At 31.5% G+C, this 17,477-nt stretch overlaps 2 protein-coding genes across 2 annotated transcripts; one reads left to right on the top strand and one right to left on the bottom strand.

Moving 5' to 3' along the window:
- Positions 1-661: 661 nt before the first annotated feature.
- Positions 662-5,061, bottom strand: LOC103499629 (ras-related protein RABC1-like). The gene is made up of 7 exons (XM_008462666.3): positions 4,707-5,061; positions 4,332-4,539; positions 3,338-3,406; positions 2,379-2,444; positions 2,039-2,160; positions 1,219-1,347; positions 662-982 (listed from the first exon to the last, which is right to left on the bottom strand). The coding sequence occupies exons 2-7, from the start codon at positions 4,465-4,467 to the stop codon at positions 875-877; spliced, it is 630 nt and encodes a 209-aa protein (XP_008460888.1). The 5' UTR covers positions 4,468-4,539; positions 4,707-5,061; the 3' UTR covers positions 662-874.
- A 3,782-nt stretch (positions 5,062-8,843) lies between these two features.
- Positions 8,844-12,750, top strand: LOC103499630 (probable polygalacturonase). Its single transcript, XM_008462667.3, has 5 exons — positions 8,844-9,429; positions 10,434-10,554; positions 11,362-11,536; positions 11,616-11,686; positions 11,781-12,750. Exons 1-5 carry the CDS (start codon positions 8,896-8,898, stop codon positions 12,413-12,415), a joined length of 1,536 nt encoding a protein of 511 aa, XP_008460889.2. The 5' UTR covers positions 8,844-8,895; the 3' UTR covers positions 12,416-12,750.
- Positions 12,751-17,477: the final 4,727 nt, after the last annotated feature.

Here is a 17,477-nt window from a genome sequence, read left to right on the forward strand (position 1 = left end):
TTGGACTTCCCAATTTTGGAGCATACTACTTTCACAATTTCTTTTGATATGGCATAGTATTCACTATGGTTATTCTTAAATACTGAAGTAACAAGAACAAGAGAAATAAACTTTGATCTTTCTTGGTACAATCAGAATATTCACATTCTTGATATAACCTCCATAAAAAGGAAATCGAAAGACCTCTTCAGCATTCCAAGAATTTAAGTTTATTACATTCTCAACTTTATAAGTTCAATAAAAAGAAGCCCCCAACAAGAGGTTTTTCTTTTTTCCATCTAAAGAACAAATCTAGCAGTTACCTTCCATGAACCGGTAAAAGAAGCTCCTATTTATTAGATCGCTAAACTTATGCATTATACAACCAAACGGGGTTGTTCTTCCTTTACGTCAAAAGCCCAACTCGACGTCAAATCAACCCCACTTGAGTCGGATGAAGACCTATTTGGATTTTCCAAATGTTTTAAGTGCGTTTTTCCTCAAACCCTTTTATAACCACTTAAAAAGTCATCCAAATATGTCCTTCAGTTAAACACTTGCAGGTGGGACACTTCTTCCCAACCCCCCACCTCTTACATTAACAAGAATCATTTTTCAGTCATACTGAATCTAAGACTCAGTGTATAGAAACAAAACAAAAGTCCAGAGGACAGCAAATAAATTAAAGAAAAGAAAGACTGAAATCATGTATCATAGATTTTCATTTCAAATTTTCCCTGTACAAGAAAGCCAGCAAGAAGACAAGACCACCCTTTCCAATTTGTAAGGTAATTTGTGAGAGACAAATAAAAGCTATAACACCATGCTTCTCTACTGTAGTTTTACAACAATTTAGAAACAACCAGCAAATGTAGTTAGAGACAATGAATCAATTTCAGCAACAACTGCTCGCGGATGCATCAGACTGTGGAGGCTTTTCCTTGAAGATGTTCCTTCTCACTCCTTTAGAGCCTTCAGATAAAAGGCTGGGCGTATCAAGAATCTGCATATAAGAATCGTTATTATCATGTTTTAAAACATGACGATTCAAGAAGGTTCAAAAATTTTCAATACCTTAACCTATTTATGAATATACCAGGAACGTGATAGCTTTTATATTTTGAAACAAATCAGAAATGTGACTGTTCAAGGAAACACCATGTTCCTGCTACTCACCAATCAATATAAATCCCTTGACCAACAAATGAACCAAGGATAATACTAAACTGAAATTGTTACCTTTAAAACAAGTTCTTCAAAGCACTGCTGTACATTAACTCGAGTTTTGGCACTGCATTCTATAAAAAGACAACCATATTCCCTAGCCATGTCAATTCCCTCTTTCTTGGTTACTGTCCTATAACTTTCCTGAAGAATAAAATTCCAGATAAAAAATAAGTTAGATGCAGACAATGAGAAACAATATCATAAGAAATTTAAAAGAATCTCAAAAACCTGAACTTCACATTTAGTGTATTTCGCACATGCCTTTTTGTTTTTATGTTCTTCCTATTGGAAGTTTGGTTTCTTGAGTCATAATTTAGGTTAGGCTTTGTGCGTGGAGATGAGCCAGCCCTAGAAGCTAGATTTCATTTGTAAGGTGTTTCAACACTCTTCTAAGCTTTCTAATTCTTTCTTTTACATCCATGAGTGTCCGTGCCATCGACTAATCTCACGGGACAGCCCATTGACCTTACAACTTGTAGAAAATTAATTCCTATGCAGGTGGTTACAATGGATTGAACCCATGACCTCTTAGTTAGTAATTAAGACTATGTCTCCTTTTTTACCACTAGACCATCTTCTAAGCTTTCTAATAATAGTAGTAAATAACAGTTTGGATACCTAACAAACTCATACGGAAAAAGCTTTGATACTCATAACTCATTTAATCGGTTCTTAAATTATCAATATGTTATCAGTAATTAACCTGAAAACTCTTTGGAATATGAATTTCAGTTCAACGTACACTTGATCAATTAATCGGCATCTATACAAATGTTAGAGTAACCAGATTCAGGTGAATGGAAAATTTCAAGTGGAAGTTGAAGACGCATACCTTATCAACTTTGTTTCCAACAAGCATCTTGATGCAATCTGGATTTGTTGAATATAGATCTATTTCCTTTGCCCATACCTCAGAAAGGTTTGTAAATGTATCTCTCCTCGTTACATCATAAACTAACACAGTTAACATTTGATGTCATAATCAAGACAACACAATACAAAAGGCAATAGAATAATATTGGACGGCCAAACAAGTGAACAACTTACTATTTGATAAAATCATGAACGCGTTTAATCTAAACACATTACACAGCAGAGAAATTTAACATTTATGCCAAGCAAAGAATTTCTTCTCTTTAAAACAATCAAATAAAGAGGGGAATAGAACGCACCCATAATGATCCCTTGAGCACCTCTGTAGTATGAACTAGTCAGTGTTCTGAATCTCTCCTGCCCAGCTGTACGATTGAACATTGAGTTAGATTCTTCAGGATGCATAGTTTCAAGATGTGGTAAACCAGATTTCTTTCATACAGATTCATTACAAGAAAATATAAGAAGTAATACCCTAGTACCCTACCATCAAATACATCATGGCTAATCAACAAGAACAACTATATTATCTTTATAATTCACAGCACTAGGACCACTGGATAACAATTGAGAATTAGAATAAGCATGTACAATCCTTTGAGCAATTTCTTAGTCTGTTAGGCCAAGATCCAAATTTGATTCAAACATAAATATGAACAAGTTTCTAATCTTGATGAAAAAGCTCTAGCTGGCTGCGGCTGCAGGTTCAACGAAGTTTTATACATGAACGTGCAAAGTTCATTCATGTTGCATTTGTCTGCATAGCAGAACCATCATCCAGGCACACTTATGGTCAACAGTCAGCATTCGTTTTCACCTTCCAGATCTATTTCTCAATTGATTAAATTTATTGTCTTCTCATCCATTTATTTAATGCCTCAAAGATTCGGTAACAATAGCTTCTACATTCCAAACAAGAGAAATCTGTGCCGAATCAAGGATTACTGCATAGATTGCCTACTAGTTTCCACTGGAGTTCATGACAAGACCATGAACGAAAAGTCAACTTTGAGCTGGTGAACAAAGGACAAGCTACGCAAATGGGCAAGCCTCAATGTATTTATAATTTAGTATACTGTCTAGCTGCTAATAATTAGCTAAGCAATATCCTTTTGTAAATTAATTATCTAACTTAGCCGTTTGGTGCTACTCTGCCAAAGCATACATCTTGCATGTGTGGAAAATAGAATAGATGCCCTCTCAAAAATAAAATGGAGGAAGAAAAAGCGTAATTATGTATGTGGAGAAGCTTAGTTACCAGTATCCCAAATTGCAAGCTTCAGCTTTTTACCCCCAGCAGTAACATACTTTACCTTAAAATCCACACCTGCCCACAAAAACAACCAATTAATTACAAGTCATTTCTGGTCTATTGATGGTTACATGCCATTGCAAGGCAAATTAAGAAGTTAGCAAGGCTTGCGCCGTTTTTCATTTTAAACAAGCAAACCAGCACAATTAAACATGCAGATGTAGGATTTATAATCAAAATCATTTCAAATTCTCAATGTTGTTAATAATGTTTTAATAAGAAAGAGAAAATCCAAAATTTCAGCTATGCAGTTTGAAATTCAGCCAAACTTACACAGGTAAAAGGAAATCTATTCTACTAATAGCCCCACAGTAGGACGATGAGCATATGCCCAGATTTACACAGGGTCAGTAAGTACCGAACAGAATGCAAAAGTATAAATGACCAGTGATGATAGAGCTGGTAGGAAGTATACAGTATATATATATTACGAAGAAAATGAACTTTTCATTGTACACCTGAAAGGACATATTTACATGGAAATATTATTTTCCATTAGAAATTAATGCACAAATGACCTCTTGCATGACTTCTCATTTTAGTTTCTCGGATACGATTATAGCTAAGCTCCTTACACTGTCCTAAAAAAATGACACTTGACCTGATTATCTAAGAGCTTCATTCTTCTCTTGATGAAATACGGTTAAAAGATTAATTGCCTCTCAATCTTGGTCCTCTCAACTTTCCCTTTCATTTAATTTTTTGCCCTCAATCCCATGCAGAAGGTGAAGATGAAAGTGAAAATGATGAACCAATATTCAGCAAAAGCATATCATTGTCTTTCCACATTTTTCTTTAAAATGATGAACCAATATTCCGCAGCAAACAACAAAACCGATTTGTCTAGGCTCATCTTCAAAAAAATGCGCAAGATCCCACAAAAGCAAAAAAGGAAATTCCAAACCAATTCTTAAAATCTGATCCGTATAGCAAAACTAACCGATAGTCGGTGAGAGATCTTCAAAGTTATCGGAAGTGAAACTTAAAAGCAGACTACTTTTTCCAACCCCAGAGTCCCCAATCATCAACAATTTGAACAAGTAATCAAACTCGGTTTGGTTTGACGTCGAATCCATCAAATCCGTCCTCCAATAGCTCCAACCCAATAAACAATTTTTAAAAACAAGATCGCTTCCCGATTTACGTACCTAATCAAAGAAAAAAAAAAAAAAACCCAAATGTCAGTTGATTCAACAAATCCAAAACAGCATGCACCATTACCAAAGAAATACGAAAACATGCGACAGAAATGGAATTGAATGAATCACAATGAAATCGAACATGACATCACGTAAAAACGGATCAAATTTAATACCCAAATGCTGCAATCCAATGTAGAACTGATAGCTCATCCAATGAAGGGGAAAAGAAAGATAGAAAGAAATTTAAGAAGACCCTGATCTTGGTTTCGTATCTATTGTAAATTGTTCGTGGTGACGAAGGTTATAGAATTTGAAAAGGGAATTGGGAATGAAAATTCCGAGTCATCTACCGATGTCGCCCTTAACTCGGGTGTCAACTCAGCCAATGGATTGATTGGTAAGACAACCACGAAAAAGCTTCAATTTAATTGTACTAAATTGCAAGGTTATATGAGTTCGTGATGAATATTGAAAAACATAACTAATAAAACATTGGTTGTGGTTTTTTTTTTCTCCATTTTTCTCTCTAATTTCATCCTCAACATACACTAATGTATTAGAAAATATATAATCAATTGTTAATCTAAGTCAAAAATAGTAATTTTGATCGAAAACATCTAAAATTATGAATTATCATCCAATATGTTATTTAAATAAAAAAACGAAAAACAACCATATAAATAGGTAGATTCAATTTTGAGAAAATGAGAGAAGGTATTAGATAAATTCGAGGTAGAGATTATATCAAATATACTATTTTTGATAATTTGTTATATCCTTCGGTTGCCAATTTTTTATACATGAAAAAAATAAAAACATTACTATAATTGGTGATAATGATATCTGTGGTAGTTGAGTATGTTTGATCTTCTAGTTTATTATGTAAGTATATTTTGTTATAATTTAAAATTTCCTACTTTTTCATAGTTGAAATTCTTTTAGTCCTATGTTTAATTATTAATGGACTATCTTTTGTTAGTAAACATATTTAAGTTGGAGCATATGTTAGACACAAAGTTCAAAACCCTAACATTATAATTTTTAATTTTAAAGAAAAATCAAATTCTTTTACAAATATAAAAAGGAAACTTTCATAAATATAAACTACCCATAAATAAAGTAGCCATTTTTTAATTATTACATGTTTGCCCTTTTATCTTTTTCTCATTTTTTTATCGTTTTCTTCCTTTATTGTTCGGTAGTCATTTAGATTTGGGAAATCTGATTTCTTTCTATCGTCTTTCTTGTTTCTCTCTTTCTTCTTATGTCTTTATTCTTTTCTTCTTTTACGATCTAAACGATCGTGTATCAAACTACCAAATATATTACATGCTTTGTTGACGGGCCATTTCTGAGCTGGTAAGCTTTTTCTGTTTTTAAAATTTTTCTATTCAGTATAAATATTTTGCTGCTTTGTCATATTTTTTTAAAATCCCAATATAAAACAAATAACTCAGAGAAACATATTTTTAAATAAAATTACACAAAATTTTCAATCACATGCATGCAATTCAGGTAAATTTTAACTTGTTCTTAAGTTTTTTTTTTCCTCTTTTCATTTTTTATTTACCTAACTAGATATAGATGTATGCCATTAAAAAAGTAGAACTTTGTACATTTAAAAGAAAAATAATGAAAAAAAGTACATTTCTATTTTTACTTGACATGTGTCCTTATCCTAATTATTTGTTTTGTTAGTTAATTTAAATTAAAACTAGGGTTTCAATCGGTACAAGTAGATAAACAATTATTTTAGGAAGGCATCTTTTGGAACTATAAATCAAATTAGTTTATATATATATATATATATATATATATATATATATATATATATATATATATATATATATATATTTAAAAAAAATATAAAAATGATGTTGAATTGTAGACAACATATATATAAGTATAATTTTAAATTCATTGGTTCAAATGTGTATGAGAGAATAAAAGAATTAAAGAATAGTTTTTAGATTAAATCATACTTAAAAAAAAATACTTATTTGTTTTAAAAATATCCTTATTCAATCGAAATTAAGTTGGTATGGTATTTAAGATAATTAACGTAAATGTTGTAAGATAATCAATTTCTAAAAGTTATATATTTATTTATCTTATTTTATACAGAGAGAACATATATAGATTAAGGTTGTCTTTTTTTGTTCATCTAATGTAATTAAGATAATCAAATATTGTTTGCATTTTTAGTAATTTTAAAAGATGTGGTATTTGTCATTTAAAATTATTTGTCTTCAAATTTTAATGAAATTAACATTTTAGTCGATGTTTAGCTTGTCATAAATTATCGTACACTTTTAAATTAAATTTATAACAATTTAATCAATAATATTGTAGTCTATTTTCTTTAAAAAAATTTATCATTTAAAATTCACTAGTACGACTTTACTTAGTTTTTCCTATTATGTGCAATCAATTCATTAATTCACATACAAATAATAAATGCATGTTTGGAACTTATTTTTTTAATCTGTCAAAATGGTTGTTGAAATATATTTTGGATCAATCAAAATCAACGTGGATAATATGAAAATTACATTAAAAATATATAATTAAATAATACATTAATTAAAAACGTGTTCTATAATAATAACAAACTTAGAAAGTAATAATTTCAAACTTGCCCAAAGTTAATTTGAGTAATTTTAAAATATTGAATTGTTTTTGTTAGGAGCACTTTAACATGGAATGAAAATGAATTGTACAAATTAAATTATATTCTTCATGGATCAATTGTTTTAATTAAATTTGCAAAATAGTATTTCTTTATTTCTTTTTTTTTTTTTTAAGATAAAGCATAATAAAATAAATAAAATAGGATGAAAATGAAATGATAACTAAGGTTGAAAGATCCCCGTGAATAGCGGCTTCCTTCTATTACCATTTTGCCCTTTTTATTTTAATAAACAATTTCTTTTCAATACAGTAATTATGGAGAGAATTCCGATTAGAAATAAACCAAAATGTCATTTGAGTTAATTTTTTATTGTCTCACACAGTTTTTTTCTGTTTATTATAAATTTATAATATCAATTGAATTATAACGTATATAGAAGTTTAGAAAAAAACGATAATTTTAGCATTAGATTTTTATACACTTACTATTAATTGAAAATTGGCAGCCATCCATTAACTTTTTACTAAAATTAACAACTCTATTTTTGTAATTAATTATTTAAAAAATTACTAAATTATGTTTGTCAATACAAACATAGTTGAAGTTGAGCATGTTGTACTAAGACTGAAAATAGGATAATGATCACTAAGTTATCACACTCACAGTATTATAAAAATCAAAATCACGCTATCAAAGTATTTTAAAAAATAATAATTACAAGGCTATCAAAGAAATTAATTAGAATTGTTAAATAATGTCATCTCTCTCCACGACTAAAATTCCATTAATATTTAATACCCATCCATTTCAAATTTAACTTACTTTCAAATAATAAATGAAATCATTTTCAAAATTATTAAAAAAAGTATAATAGAAAATTCTAATTAATTTTTTAATACAAATTGAACAGGTAAAATTTAAACTTAACCATAGTTGGTTTTTATTATATAACGATAATTTTTTTAATCTAAATAGACACTAACTCTAATAATTCTATTCACATAGCTAATTTATAATTATTTTTCTCAAAAAAAAAAAAAAACACCCCACTATCTTGGTAGGGATAATTTAGGTATTTAAAGTTATATATTATATAATAGAATAAAAAAATCACAATGGTATGTTCTACCAAAATTAATTTATGTATTAAAATATGTTATTTTCAAATATAACAAAAACAAATTAAAGTATTAATAATATATTATATCTACCTATAATGAATTATAATAGACTAAAATAGACTACTATATGCGTTGAATAATAATCTACTACAAATATATTATGCTATTTTACTATATATATATATAAATAATTTTAGAAATTTTGTCATTTACGGTTAAACGTAGTATTAAAAAAAATAAACAAGAGGTGTCATGTGTGTTGCAAAGACAATAAATGTTTTGTTCTTAGAAAACAAAACGAGTGTTTTGAAGTAAGGGTAATTAAGGAATTTGGAAATAATATTAGGCAATAAGTAGGGTTTAGCATCATCTAATCTATATCTCCGATTAAGAAATAATCAAAATAAAAATGTGAAAATACCTTCCATAAATATTATAATCAAAACAATTTATATTTAAAATTTATCCTTTATTAGAAAGAAATAATAACTAAATTTGAAAATTTATATTTAAAAATAAAATAAAATAAAAAACAATTAAAAAGAAAGAAGTAGAAGAAAAAGGAAAAAAAAGAAAAAAAAGGAAAAAGATTTAGCATGCGGAAGCGCAATGTCCATTGTCCACCATTCCAGTTGTAGCCTGCCTTCTAGACCTCTACCCCTTCTTTCTTCTCCATATTCCCCAATCTTCTTCTTCTTCTCTCAATTGTTATTTGATTTTCCATTAATGGACAGTGATAAATCAAAATTCTATTTCGGCCCTCCGATCAATCCCTCCTGTTCTTCCCTTCTCCTCTTCTTCATCTTCCTCGCTATTCTCACCTTTCAAATCGCCACCAGAACTCCCCCTTTCCCCTTCTGGCTCCCACCCTCTGATTTCCAACTCCCCACCTGCTCCGCCTTTTTCCGCCCAGATGTTACGGCGGCGGTTGTCATGTCGATCACGGATTTCGGAGGAGTAGGGGACGGGAAGACTTCGAACACGGAAGCGTTTCGGAAGGCCATTCAGTACATGCGGCGGTTCGGCGACAAAGGCGGGTCTAAACTGACCGTCCCTAAGGGCAGTTGGGTCACGGGCAGCTTTAATCTCACCAGTAATTTTACTCTCTTTCTCCAACGTGGCGCTCTTATTTTGGCCTCCCAGGTCAGCCTTTTTTTTTTCTTTTACCCTAAACCCCCTAAAATTACTTATGGTTAAACTAAAAAGTTATAAGAAAATTAGATGGTAATTTTAAGCTTGTCTTTTGTAATTTGTTTTTTTGTTTTAAATATTTATCTGTTTAAGTCGTGGTGTTTTTTTTTACTATTGGAGAATTTTATTTTTATTTTTTTAATGAGTCCAGAAAGGACAAATTCTTTGTGATTTTGGTGAAGAAGAAAATGCCAAATGGGATTTCATAACTTAGCACAAAAGGTAAAATCAGAGTGATGGACTCTGGCGGTGTCACCTATGTTCTCTTCTTATTGCATTTTTAAACCTAAAAACATAGCAAGTGGGATCCACCATCAGAATATATATATATATATATTCAATATTTCCATCCAAATTGATTAAATTATAATATATAATAAATATTTTTGCATGCAACAAAAATGTAATATGTGAACTTATTTATAGTGAAAATGTTAATTGATAATAATATTATTTTTGAAAGGAAAAAAAAAAAACAATAAAACAAGTAAAGTTGTAAGTAACCAAAAAGTAACGATAATAAATAATAATAAAGCAGTAAAATTATGAGAGAAAAAAAGTTGTATATGCTAATGATTTATTGGCACCATGAATTATCATTTCATGCATTCATTAGTGCTTTTGAAGCTAATTTATATCAGTGTTTGGGATTCCCCATTTACAAAATTCCTTAGGAAAAATAAAATAAAATTAAAGTTGTGATTCCTTCCCCCAAGGTGTGTAAATGTAAACAGAGCTTTTATGATAACTGGTTGACTTTTTTTTTTTTTTTTGTGGGTATTATTTGAAATTGAATAAGCTTTGGTTTAATCAATGAAATAAATTATCAAATTAAATTTATTAATTATGAATTTATGATTCTTTGCTTTTAAAAATCATGGTGGCATGTTATTGTCAAAAGTTTAGTATGCATTTTTAAAATATTTGTTTGAATTTTTTTTTTTAAAAAAATATAGGATCCAGGTGAGTGGCCCATTATAGAGCCACTTCCTTCTTATGGAAGAGGAAGAGAGAGATTGGGAGGAAGACACATCAGCCTTATTCATGGCAATGCCCTTTCAAATGTTGTAATTACAGGTACTTTCACTTTTCTTTAATTTTTTGTTTTTGGCTCCATCTTCATTGCTAGGATTTTATATTCATCAGGATTCTTATCTTGGGTTTTGTAAAGTAATGGAATCAAAACTTTGATCATGACTAAGCAATTAGCTACGGAACCATGATAATGTTAAAAATTAAAAAAGAAAAAAAAGGATTTAGGATCTAAGAATATTATTTCTCTTTCTCAAGATCCTGCTTTATTTTCTATTGTGTGTTTTTATGTTTGGGGTGGGAAGCATAAAAGGACTAAATCTTAGTATACCATTTCAAGTGTTTTTAAAAGTGAATTTGGCAATAAAGGAGTTTTTGTAAGGGCACTTGACCTTTTAGTACATTTTGGTTGTGGAAAAGATAGTTATAGTATTTTATGTCAAGTGGTCACTTGAGATGATGAAAGTTAGGTATTTCAATTTAAAGCATAAGATCTACATTCTAAAACTAACTCCGACTTACCCATTTTCTTTCTTTGATTTTCTTGTTTTTTACCCTAGCCAAATACCACTAGACCACTAATATGATCGCTTAATTAGTTAAAACATATATAACTTTAACCAAAACGTAGATATGAGTCACATTGTTGAACTAAAAAAAATAAAAGTAGAGCCAATTGATAAAAACTATGGAAAAAGAAGATCTACCTACCTCGAAAAAGTATCAAATGGGATCATATCTTTTGATCTACATTAGCTTTGTGTATTGAAACTGGAAATAGTGGGAACTCTTCTTCTCGTTTAGCTTTGATGGCACTCAGGTTCGAGAATGTTCTGTGTGTTGCTTTTTCAGGAGAGAATGGAACCATTGATGGGCAAGGCAAGATGTGGTGGGAGCTTTGGTGGAATAGAACATTAAATCACACAAGGGGCCATCTTGTGGAGCTCATCAACTCTCACAATATTCTCATCTCCAATCTCACCTTCAAAAATTCCCCCTTTTGGACAATTCATCCTGTCTATTGCAGGTTTCATTTTCAATTATCTATCTACTCTTTGCAATTATATACACTTGTGTTCGGTTCTTGAACTTTTCTTTAATTTCAGCAATGTTGTTATCAAAGACATGACGATCTTGGCTCCGCTCAATGCCCCGAACACAGACGGTATTGATCCAGGTATTTTGCTTCTTTCTAGGAGGAGGTATGAGAAATAAATGTAAAACAATGCTGGAATTATCTAAATTCCAAATGCATCTTTATTATGGTGTAGATTCTAGTACCAACGTTTGTATCGAGGACTGTTATATCGAAAGCGGAGATGATCTAGTAGCAGTGAAGAGTGGATGGGATCAATATGGAATCAACCTTGCACGCCCAAGCTCGAACATCGTCATAAGGCGAGTTTCTGGCACCACCCCTACCTGTTCTGGTGTCGGAATAGGAAGTGAGATGTCGGGTGGAATATCAAATATTACGATTGAGGATTTAAACGTCTGGGATTCGGCAGCTGGCATTCGAATCAAATCCGACCAAGGTAGAGGAGGATATATTGCAAATGTTAGTATAACTAACTTTGTAATGAACAGAGTGAAAATGGCTATAAGGTTTAGCAGGGGTTCAAATGACCATCCTGATGAACAATTTGATCCAAAGGCAGTTCCTAAAGTGAAGGGCATTTTCATTACCAATCTCATGAGCTTAAATTCAACAAAGGCTCCGGTTCTTGACGGGATTGCAGGCACATCATATGACGGTGTATGTATGAAAAATGTCACCATTCTTGGTCTCGCTCCCTCAGCAAAATGGCATTGTGCTTTTGTCTCAGGTTTTAGCACTTCAGTCTTTCCTATGCCATGTCCTCAGTTGCAGAACACCACATTTTCGCCGTTGTGCTCGTCGTTTTAAATGATACGAAGCCGTGCTTGGGCGATTCCTAGATAGGGCGTTGCTAGTCTAGACAGACATGAGTTGTACGGATGGTGATCAGTGCAAGTTTTTTATTTAAGAAACCACACATAAATTTTTTGGTTGCCTTTCTTGGTTTCTTATGTTCAAATGAAACCAATTATCAACATTTTGGCAACTGACCCAACAATAGGATCCATTGTACAAAGTGAAGGATATTTGTATTATTTTAACATTTGATAATTATTTTTATTTATTTATTCGGAAATAAGAAGAAAGTTAGATATCAATTGTGTATTGTATAGTAAATAAATATATAAAATTAAATGGTGTTTTATAGTTTTGATCAAGTAACACATATTGCGAAAATAAATAAAAATAAAAATGGAGTTTATTAATAATATAGTTAATTGGATAGAATTAGAAATAATTTAACGAAGACCGCTCAAACATAAATGGAAACATGAACAATTATGACTGTCATAAAGGGAGTAGTAGGAGAGTCCAACTTGTAAAGTTGGTGAACAATCCAATACCAAAATGGATCTTAAGCCGCCTATTAGATCATATTTTCCCTAAGCCTAGCATGAAAAATTGATAATTAGAAATAAAAAGGAAATGCGTAAAACTAGCCTACTAAATGTAGGGTAGGAAATATCGACGACAATAAAAACAACAAAATCGACATATAAGATTGCTAAAAACTCCATAGTCATAGTTGCATTCCATGTATTGAGATGAAGGAAAAAGGGGAGTGATAGGAGAGTCATCCAACTTGTAAAGAAGCGAACACAACTTGTAAAGAAGTGAACAATCCAATTTCAAAATGGCATCATAAGCAGTCTACGAAGAGAATATCTGAAATATTTTCAACAACTTAGCAATTTATAATAACTTTTATTAAGAAAATCTAAATATTACAAAGTAATTTTAAAAAATAAAACAATATAGGGAAAAATATTTAATGAGAGTACTACAATGTGGCGTGTAGATTCATATATCTGTATATTCTTAACGATCATCGAATACAATTTTGGAATTGTATATATTTTTTAATTTTCATCATGTCGAATAATTGGAAAACACAGCCACCTTGTGACTGCCTCTTGAAATCATTTGTCTATCTTTGACGCGTAAGAGTTAATTAATAAAAGACAATCATAAATAACTTATCAACAATCACTAAATGAGAAGTCTAAGAAAATTATTAAGAGAGTATTGACCAATGTGTTTAGCTGAACAGTCGTAAAGATCAGTGGAATTGAGTTGAATTGGTTGTGGAATTGAGTTGAATTGGTTATTTTAACAAAATCACTGACTCAACCAACTCGACACAACTCTTCATTTTTTCGATGTTTTCTATGACTTATCGATGTCATATTAGTTGAATTGTTATTATTTTATTTTACAATAAAGAGAGAAGTCAATGACAATCAATTGACAATTAAGCTATGCTTGTGTTGTTAAAAGTTGGGGAGAAGCTTAATTAGTTAATCCTTGGAGATAATTTCATTAGTTTTAGAAAGCAATTAACGCACGTTGATGTGTTGTGCTAACGTCTCTAATAATAATAATAATTGTGATTTTATTTGGATGAATATTTCTTGTATTTACATCAAGGAAAAGAGGGTATAAATACAAGGTTGAATGAAATGAAAAAGGCAACAAATAATACAAAATAAAATAATATCTTCAAAATTCTTAATATACATTAATATAATAATAAATAATTGATCGTTGCAAGAAGGAAATGTAACGGTGAAAGGCAAAAGAATTCCACAAGACTCGGCGCCTTGAGTTTTCTATTCTCTCTCCACTACGTCTCCACAAAATAACTGAACTCTCCTTCACGCAGCTGTTTTCCGGCGACCATGGACCACTTGTGGTGACCCTACGACGAGCTCCGACAACGGCGTACAGACTTCGGCGACCAATCTTTATGTGACCGCATTGGTATTACTCAAGAACTCACCACTCTCCCTCAACAAGTTCAACAACGACGGAACCTGCATTCGACGTAAACATTAGCTTCCTTGTTGTTTTTGGAACGATAAGTGAGTATAATGTTGCATTTCGTTTTAGAGTGATTGTGATTCTTAATGCATGATTGAAGATGAATCTCTCTGCCTATACTGCTTATTTAGCATTACTGTAGTAGATAATGACTTCTCTCGGCATATTCTTGCTTTCTTGAACTCTTTTTCCCCTTTGTTCAGAAAGAATCTAGCGTGATTTCTTTTACATATTTACAAAGGATCCTGCATTCGATGTAAACATTAGCTTCGTTATTGTTTTTGGAATGATAAGTGAGTGTAATGTTGCATTTCATTTTAGAGTATTGTGATTCGTAATGGATGATTGAAGATGAATCTCCCTGCCTATACTGCTTATTTAGCATTACTGTAGTAAATAATGGCTTCTCTCGGCACATTCTTGCTTCCTTGAACTCTTTTTCTCTTTTGCTTCAATTGTGGACTGACCTATAATGATATTTCTGTTTGCATCTGTAAACAAATAAAATAAATACGAAGAATTTAGCGTTTGTGTTTTTTCTTTGTGCAGGTTAGTGAGATTTTCAATTCAATATCCAAAGTTACGGTGTACTCGCCTAGCTTAAATAATCTTTTTGCCTTATTTTGCAGTTTCAGAGGATGGATATCCAGAGGCGTCGTCCGAGGAGATCAGTTGCGATCCCAGTGTATATTCGCAACCCTAATCTGCCTTCTTTTTGGGTTCTTCGAGATTTAGATGAAGAAGGGAATCAAATATTTCAAGAAGCTGGAGCAGAAGTTGAATTTCAAGAAGAAGAAAATCAAGCAGAAGAAGACGTTGTATTTCAAGTTCAAGAAGAATAAGAAAATCAAATAGAAGATGATGGGTTTCAACCAGAAATTCAAGAAGAAGAAAATCAAGAAGCTAACGTAGAAAACCAACAAAGTGGGGTTCAACCAGACGAGGAAAACCAACTAGCTAATGTTACACAAGGACAAGTTGTAGAAGGAGCTGCATCGGGTATTATTTTTTTAAGAAAATGGTATCAAAATTTAGTAAAAATTTGGAATTCCCTCTATATAGAGTGGCTAGCACTTTTTATTGGGATATTTGGCATAGGGTATGATATCTATGCTTTGAATAGGATACAATACGGGAATGCAGGTTCTTGAGTAAACACAAGGAAGCTAATGTTTACGTCGAATGCAGGTTCCGTCGTTGTCGAAAGTGAGGGAGAGTGGTGAGTTCTTGAGTAACCCCAATGCGGTCACATAAAGATTGGTCGCCGAAGTCTGTACGCCGTTGTCGGAGCTCGTCGTAGGGTCACCACAAGTGGTCCATGGTCGCCGGAAAACAGCTGCGTGAAGGAGAGTTCAGTTATTTTGTGGAGACGTAGTGGAGAGAGAATAGAAAACTCAAGGCGCCGAGTCTTGTGGAATTCTTTTGCCTTTCACCGTTCCATTTCCTTCTTTATATATTATGGCAACGATCAATTATTTATTATTATATTAATGTATATTAAGAATTTTGAAGATATTATTTTATTTTGTATTATTTGTTGCCTTTTTCATTTCATTCAACCTTGTATTTATACCCTCTTTTCCTTGATGTAAATACAAGAAATATTCATCCAAATAAAATCACAATTATTATTATTATTAGAGACGTTAGCACAACACATCTACGTGCATGTTAATTGCTTTCTAAAACTAATGAAATTATCTCCAAGGATTAACTAATTAAGCTTCTCCCCAACTTTTAACAACACAACCATATTACCATATTTACAATCGGTGAGCTAAACACATTGGCCAATAGTCTCTTAATTTAACATAAATGATTGATTTATTTAAAAATAAGCAAAAAAAATATGCGAGAAACAACTCATCTAATTAATATAAAGTTTATATATAGATAGAAATTTGATTCTCCCACAACATATATGACCAAAAAAAGGACGGTACAGGAAATCTTGATGTCATTTCAAGTAAAGATATTGATATGAAAATATTGATGTCATGTGGTGATATCATATGTAACCACGGTTAGAATGATATCAAAAAAGATTAGAGGAAGTGGAGATTAACACGACTATTTTATTCAGCTAAAAAGTGATCACACTAATAAACTCCAAAATACTAAGACAGACTGGGACAGGCCAGGACAACTAACAAATTTACTTAACAACCACATCACAATCGGTCAATAAAAAGTTGTCATGTATCAATTATATGTTTCTATAAAATAAATTGGATTTCAATAAAATTTGAAAATCAATAAGCAAAGATGGGAAAAGGGAAATTCAGCTTCCATTGCATTCCCTTCTTCATCCAAATCCCTAAGAACTAAAAAACATAACTGACCACGGTTGAAATTATTTAAGCTAGTCAAAAGAAAAACTCATAAACCAAACACATAATGTAATTGATAATATGGTAAAAGAAATCACTAAATTTTACTAAATCTTCAAGCCAATATAATACCTAGTGGCTACTTCTACAACTTGTGTAACATTACCCAGTCGGTTTCCCATATTTGATTCGGGTTGAAATCTAGATTATACAATCCCACCTTGTTGGTTGTCTATGTCTTCTTCTTGAAATCCAACATCTTCTATTTGATTTTTTTCTTCATGAAATTCAGCTTCTATTGCTAAAGCTTCTTGATTTTCTATTGATTGATACACGAACTAATTGAAAATTAGGAAAAATCAATTATTAGCGTTCACATAGTACTAAGTATACAAGTCTACACTCTACAAACTTCAGTTCTCTTCTTTTCGGCGCAAGAAAATATATACAAGGACACTTGAAAACTAAAAGAATAAGTTTTGAAGAATGGTCCATTGCTAAACATTATAATATTCTGAAAATTTCAGATTGGACTGAACAGTAGCAACAACAGAAGTGACACTATCAAACAAATCAGACATTATTTTCTTCGCTCCTTTTGTTTTAATGTGTGGCATTATGTATTGCAACACTTCTGTCTCGCAGGAGTGTTTTGTAGTGGCGTTAGGCTGCTGAAACAAAAATGGGAATTATGATTGTGAGTTTATAAGTTTCAAAGA

Source organism: Cucumis melo, chromosome 11, assembly GCF_025177605.1.
Source record: "Cucumis melo cultivar AY chromosome 11, USDA_Cmelo_AY_1.0, whole genome shotgun sequence".
Taxonomy (NCBI): domain Eukaryota; kingdom Viridiplantae; phylum Streptophyta; class Magnoliopsida; order Cucurbitales; family Cucurbitaceae; genus Cucumis; species Cucumis melo.